A 5,445-nucleotide genomic window follows, 5' to 3' on the forward strand; every position below is an offset into this window, starting at 1 on the left:
CGCCCTGGTTGCCCCGGGAGAACTGCCTGTACGTCATTGCTCCCCTGCCTCCCCCCTGGGATAGGCCCTGCCCCCCCCTCGTTGTCCCCGGGGGGAGTTTTTACACACACAGCCCCCCCGCGCCCTGCTACGACCCCCTTGGGGGGACCCCCATCCCCCTGTGACCCCCTCGGGGGGGGTTGGTCCCCTCCTTCCTCTGTCCCCCCACCTCACTGGCCCCCTAGGGCAGTTCCTGTCCTTCCCCGTGGCTTGAGGCCGTGGCCGGGGGGGCTTGGGGGGGGGCAAATAGGGTCTCCCCATCCTCTCTCGCTGCTGGGGACAGGCCTGTCCCTGGCTGGTGGCTCCCGGTGGCCCCTTGTCCCCTCCCGGCTGGGCAGCCCTGGCACCGGGGCCGGTGGCAGTGCTGGGTTCCCCCCACAAAGGGCGAAAGCCACGTCCCTGTCCCCCTGCCTCCCGCTGGCTGCCCGGTGCTCTCGGTGACGACCCCAGGCCCGGCGGGGTGCACAGGCACGGGGTGGGGGGGGACATCGGGGATGGCTGCTCTCTGCTAACTGCTTCCCTCCCGTCTCCCCTCAGCTCCCTGGAGGCACCGTCCCCGCTGCTCCACCCTGCCTGCATGCTGCCTGGCTCCCAGAGCCCCGCTGGGATGGGGGCACAACTTTGGGGAAGCCCCCCCCCCCCGCCCCGGCCCCCCAGGTGCGTCTTTAAGAGCCGCTCTTCGCCACCGCGTACTTTGTCCCTTGTCCCTCTGCGACGACGTGGCCGAGAGGATAATCCCTGCCTGCACGAGGTGAGGGCGAGCCGGGAGCACCTCATCCTGGCACGCTTCCTCGCCGGCACGCTCCGCCGATCCCCGCTCAGGGTGGGAAGGCGGGGGGGTCCCTCCCGGCCTGTGGTGGGGGGTGACGGCCGTCCCGTGGCTGCCCCGCTGTGGATGAGGTGGCCAGGACCGGCGTGATGGCGGAGAGCAGCTGGCTGGAGCGTCCCGGCTTGGATAAAGCAGCCGGGGAGGAATTCCTGCGGGAAGCCTTCCAGGTCCTGCTGGATGAAGCCGTGCGGAAGGGGACGGATGTGACCGAAAAGGTGGGTGAGACCCGGAGGCCCCCAGCGAGGTGGTGGGGACGGAGTGGGGGTCCCTGCCTGACCGGGGCCAAATCCTGTTCCCCCCTTCCCCGCAGGTCTGTGACTGGAAGGAGCCCCAGGAGCTGCGGGAGCTGCTGGACCTGGAGCTGCGGAGCAGCGGGGAGCTGCCGGAGCGGCTACTGGAGCGCTGCCGGGACGTCATCCGCTACAGCGTCAAAACCTGTAAGCCCTGCTGCTCCCGGTTCAGCCCACTCCTCCCAGTTCAGCCCCTCTGCTCCCCAGTTCAGCCCCAGCCGCTCCCCATTCAGCCCCTCTGCTCCCCGGTTCAGCCCCAGCTACTCCCAGTGGTCCCAGTCTGGCAAGGCTGCCTCCCTACCCCAGCCAGACGCTGTCCTGGAGTCATGGGTCTCGCACGGTCCCACTCGTGTCCCCGTCCCACACACGGCTCCAGAGGTGGCCCTGCTCCCACGGGTGACAGTTGCCCCCTTGTGGCAGCGTCCCCGGGGCATGAGTCCCCGCAGTGACAGGGATCCCATGAGGAGGGGGCCGAGGGGGTGGCTCCTGTCCCCCTGCCCCTGACACTGTCCCCGTCTCACCCCCCCCAGGTCACCCTCGCTTCTTCAACCAGCTCTTCTCTGGCCTGGACCACCACGCGCTGGCAGGACGCCTGATCACTGAGGCCCTCAACACCAGCCAGTACGTGCCCGAAAATGGGGGGGGCTGGCCCTAAGCAGGGGTATTTTGGGGTGCTGAGGTTTTGGGGAGCCTGGAAGAGGTGAGGGGGAGTGATGCCAGCAGGCTGGACCCCCCCATGGGTGTCGTGCCCCCCTGTAGATACACCTACGAGATCGCCCCGGTGTTCGTGCTGATGGAAGAGGTGGTGCTGGCCAAGCTGCGGGAGCTGGTGGGCTGGAGCAGTGGCGATGGCATCTTCTGCCCAGGTACCCAGATCCCTCCCGGTCCCGCCCGTGGCTTGTCCCTGTCCCTGTCCCCACCTGTGACCCCGGTGGTGGCTCAGCACCATCCCCAGCTGTGACGCGGGTGTCCCTGTCCCCTTGCAGGAGGCTCCATCTCCAACATGTATGCCATGAACGTGGCCCGGTTCCACTGCTTCCCGGAGAGCCGGCAGAAGGGCAGCTGGGCTCTGCCGCGCCTGGCCCTCTTCACCTCCCGGGAGGTGCGGAGCAGGGTCTGCCAGCCCCGGGATGGGGAGACGGGAAGGGGATGGGGTTTGGAACCAGCCACACCCTCCCCCAAATCTGACCCCCATCTTCTCCCCGCTCAGAGCCACTACTCCATCCAGAAAGGAGCTGCGTTCCTGGGCATCGGCACCGACAACGTCCACCTGGTCGGCACCGATGAGAGGTGAGTGCCGGAGCTGATCCCAGCTGGGCTCTGCCAGCCCTGCTTCCCCAGCCCGTCCCTGCTGCCATTTTGTTTCTCTCCCCGTCCCTCAGGGGGAAGATGATCCCCGAGGAGCTGGAGAAGGAGATCCAGAGGGCGAAAGCTGAGGTGAGGCGGGGTGGGGGACAGAGGGGAGCGTCCGTGGGGTGCTGGGTCCAGGTGCTGGGGCAGAGCCGTCCGTGAAAGAGCCTGCCCCATCCCAACGTCCTGTTGTCCGCCCACAGGGTGCCAAGCCTTTCTTCGTCTGTGCCACCTGTGGCACCACCGTCCTGGGCGCCTTCGACCCGCTGGACGGCATTGCCGACGTCTGCCAGCGCCACGGCCTCTGGTTCCACGTGGACGTGAGTAACAGGGGGAAATATCTGGGGCTGAAGGGGGGACACATGCACGTGACCCCTTGGGACCCCCCTCTTCCTGCCGGCGCCAGCTCTGACACCCCTCTCCCTGCCCAGCAGGCAGCCTGGGGTGGCAGCGCCCTGCTCTCCGGCAAACACCGGCACCTCCTGACTGGCATCGAGAGGCGAGTGACCCTCTCCGACTCTGAGCTCCCCACAAAACAGGCTCAAAACTCCCCGTTTAAGGACTTGGGGTCCCCCCTCTCCCCGTGCTGGGGGGCTCGCTGTCCCCCCCTCAAAACTCTCCTCTCCCGCAGGGCCGACTCGGTGGCCTGGAACCCCCACAAGATGCTGACAGTGGGTTTGCAATGTTCGGCCTTCCTGCTCCGCGACACCTCTGTAAGTCCCACAGCCCCTTCCCCTCTGTGGGTCTGCCCCACACCCACCACGCCGGTTGGGGGGCTGACCGCCGTCTCCCCCAGGGCCTCCTCCAGCGCTGCCACGGCGCCGGTGCCATGTACCTCTTCCAACCCGATAAATTTTACGACGTCACCTACGACACTGGGGACAAGACCCTGCAGTGCGGCCGCCGGGTGGACTGCCTCAAGCTCTGGCTCCTCTGGAAAGCCGCCGGGACCGAGGGGCTGGCGCGCCGCGTCGAGCGGGCCTTCGCCTACACCCAGTGAGCGCTGGAGTGTGGGGACACACACCAGGCGCTTCCCCCCCCTCCTGGGGCTTCACGCTCTCCTTCCTCCCTAGGTACCTGGCCGAGGAGGTGAAGAGGAGGGACGGCTTCCAGCTGGTGCTGGAGGTACAGCTCATCGCCTGGGCTCTGCTGTGTGCCGAACCGCAGCCCGGGGGGGTGTTTTATGTTGTTTCCCCCCCCTTAATAACACCCTAAGGCATTGCCAAGCCCCGGGGAGAGGAGCCACCTGCCCTGAGCTCTGTCCCAAGGTTTAAATCCCCAGGGCAGTCCCAAAATGGGGATCGGGGTCAAACTGGTGCCCCCCACCAGGGTCTGGGTCTCTGTGAGGGACTGTGATCCCTTTCCTCCTCCTCTTCCTCCCACAGCCAGAGTTCATCAACCTCTGCTTCTGGTTCGTGCCCCCCAGCCTGCGGGGCAGGGAGGGCTCCCCGGATTACTGGCCAAGGTTGGGGAAGGTGAGCGCAGGAGCCGGCCGTTCTGCCCCACCAAAAAAAACCCCCACCCCCTCCAAAATTCCACCATCCCCCCTGAACTGCAGCCCCACGGTGATGGGGTCTCCCCCATGGCACAGGTGGCTCCCGCCATCAAGGAGCGAATGATGAGGAAGGGGTCCATGATGGTGGGCTACCAGCCCCACGGTGCCAGGGTCAACTTCTTCCGCCAGATCGTCACCAACCCCGCCGTCACCAAGGACGACTTGGATTTCTTCCTGGATGAGATCGAGAGGCTGGGACAGGATTTGTGAGGACCCCAGGGGGGCCCCCTTACACCCCTTACCCTCTGCCCAGAGACCCCCCCCAGCCCTGAGGAACAGGAGCAGAACCCAGCGTTCCTCCCGGCTCCTGCGTCCCACCTTAAATTCAGAATAAAGGCGGGCAGGGCTCGGCGCCTGACCCCAAGAACATCCCACACGGGTGGAATAAAAACATTTTTACTGTTCTCTCTTCAGTATTAAAACCCCGCAAAAAAGGGTGGCGGGGGGTTGGGTGGGCAGGAGCAGGCAGCCCCCCTGCCTCCCTCAGTCCCCCTGGAAGCTCTGGAGGAGGTCGAGCACCTCGGGGTCCAGGCTGGCGGGGGCCAGGCAGGCGTAGAGGCGCGGGGCCGTGGCTTCCTGCTTCTCCCGCCGCCGCCACTCCCGCAGCATCTCGAAGCTCTGCATGACGACGTTGCGGGGGTTGTCCTCCCGAATCTGGTCCAGGCGGCTCCTCTCTAGCCCCAGGCACCCGATTCCCACCTCCTGCCACTCTTTGCCCAGTTTTTGGGCGATCTGGATCAGATCCTTCTCCGTCAAACGCCGGGGACGCAGGGAGAGAGGGGAGGACGCGGCCGGCAGCGAGACGGGCTGACGTCCCGCGTCCTCCTCCCCGCGTCCCGACAGAGCCGAGGGGCCGCCGGCCTCCCCCTTCTCCCCGGGGTCCTCGTTCTCCTCCGCGCCGGGGAGCTGGTGGAGGCGGATGAGGTCGTGGCGGTGGATCTGCCGGAGGAGGTCGGCGGTGATGCGCAGGGCCTGCCCGGGGAAGCGCTGGAGCAGGAGGCTGCAGAGGTCGGGGCGGGTGGCGGGGCGCAGTTGGGCCAGGGGCAGCCGCTCTTCCAGCAGGTACTTGAGGGTCTGGAACTGCTCCTCCGTCAGCGCCTGCTGCAGCGCCAGCAGCGTCTCCCGCTCGCCCCGAGACATGGCGCCTCGGGGGGCTCCGTCAGCCCCGCCGCCTGCCGTGGGGCCGGGTCAGCCCCCTGCCCCACAGCCTGCCGTGGGGCTGGGTCACTCTGCTGTCCCCGGTGCCCCCCAACCTGCCGTGGGGCCGGGTCAGCCTGGTGCCCCCCAGCCTGCCGTGGGGCCGGGTCAGCCTGGTGCCCCCCAGCCTGCCGTGGGGCCGGGTCAGCCTGATGCCACCCCATACTCCCAACCTGCCATGGGAC

The 5,445-nt window shown here is 67.5% G+C and overlaps 2 protein-coding genes across 2 annotated transcripts in view; one reads left to right on the forward strand and one right to left on the reverse strand.

Annotated features, from left to right (window-relative positions):
• ZNF740 (zinc finger protein 740) overlaps positions 1–300 on the reverse strand; it is a 4,231-nt gene extending 3,931 nt beyond the window's left edge. The window contains exon 1 of the mRNA XM_010571488.1: positions 214–300. Within this exon, the coding sequence (XP_010569790.1) occupies positions 214–300 (87 nt within the window). The remainder of the gene's footprint in view (positions 1–213) is intronic.
• A 258-nt stretch (positions 301–558) lies between these two features.
• On the forward strand, positions 559–4,273 carry CSAD (cysteine sulfinic acid decarboxylase). Its single transcript, XM_010571484.1, has 14 exons — positions 559–1,083; positions 1,179–1,305; positions 1,689–1,779; positions 1,918–2,024; positions 2,145–2,260; positions 2,369–2,448; positions 2,541–2,595; positions 2,712–2,828; positions 2,943–3,007; positions 3,140–3,221; positions 3,305–3,504; positions 3,582–3,633; positions 3,894–3,983; positions 4,100–4,273. The coding sequence occupies exons 1-14, from the start codon at positions 958–960 to the stop codon at positions 4,271–4,273; spliced, it is 1,482 nt and encodes a 493-aa protein (XP_010569786.1). The 5' UTR covers positions 559–957.
• The last annotated feature ends 1,172 nt before the right edge of the window (positions 4,274–5,445 follow it).

This window comes from Haliaeetus leucocephalus, unplaced genomic scaffold (genome assembly GCF_000737465.1).
Source record: "Haliaeetus leucocephalus isolate CR32 unplaced genomic scaffold, Haliaeetus_leucocephalus-4.0 Scaffold332, whole genome shotgun sequence".
NCBI lineage: Eukaryota > Metazoa > Chordata > Aves > Accipitriformes > Accipitridae > Haliaeetus > Haliaeetus leucocephalus.

Excerpts from the sequence above, each read along its gene's own strand:
- CSAD (XM_010571484.1), top strand. The coding sequence starts at position 958 with ATGGCGGAGAGCAGCTGGCTGGAGCGTCCCGGCTTGGATAAAGCAGCC. Across the intron at positions 2,449-2,540 it reads CTGGTCGGCACCGATGAGAG|GGGGAAGATGATCCCCGAGG; the intron begins GTGAGTGCCGGA and ends CCCGTCCCTCAG. Across the intron at positions 2,596-2,711 it reads TCCAGAGGGCGAAAGCTGAG|GGTGCCAAGCCTTTCTTCGT; the intron begins GTGAGGCGGGGT and ends GTCCGCCCACAG.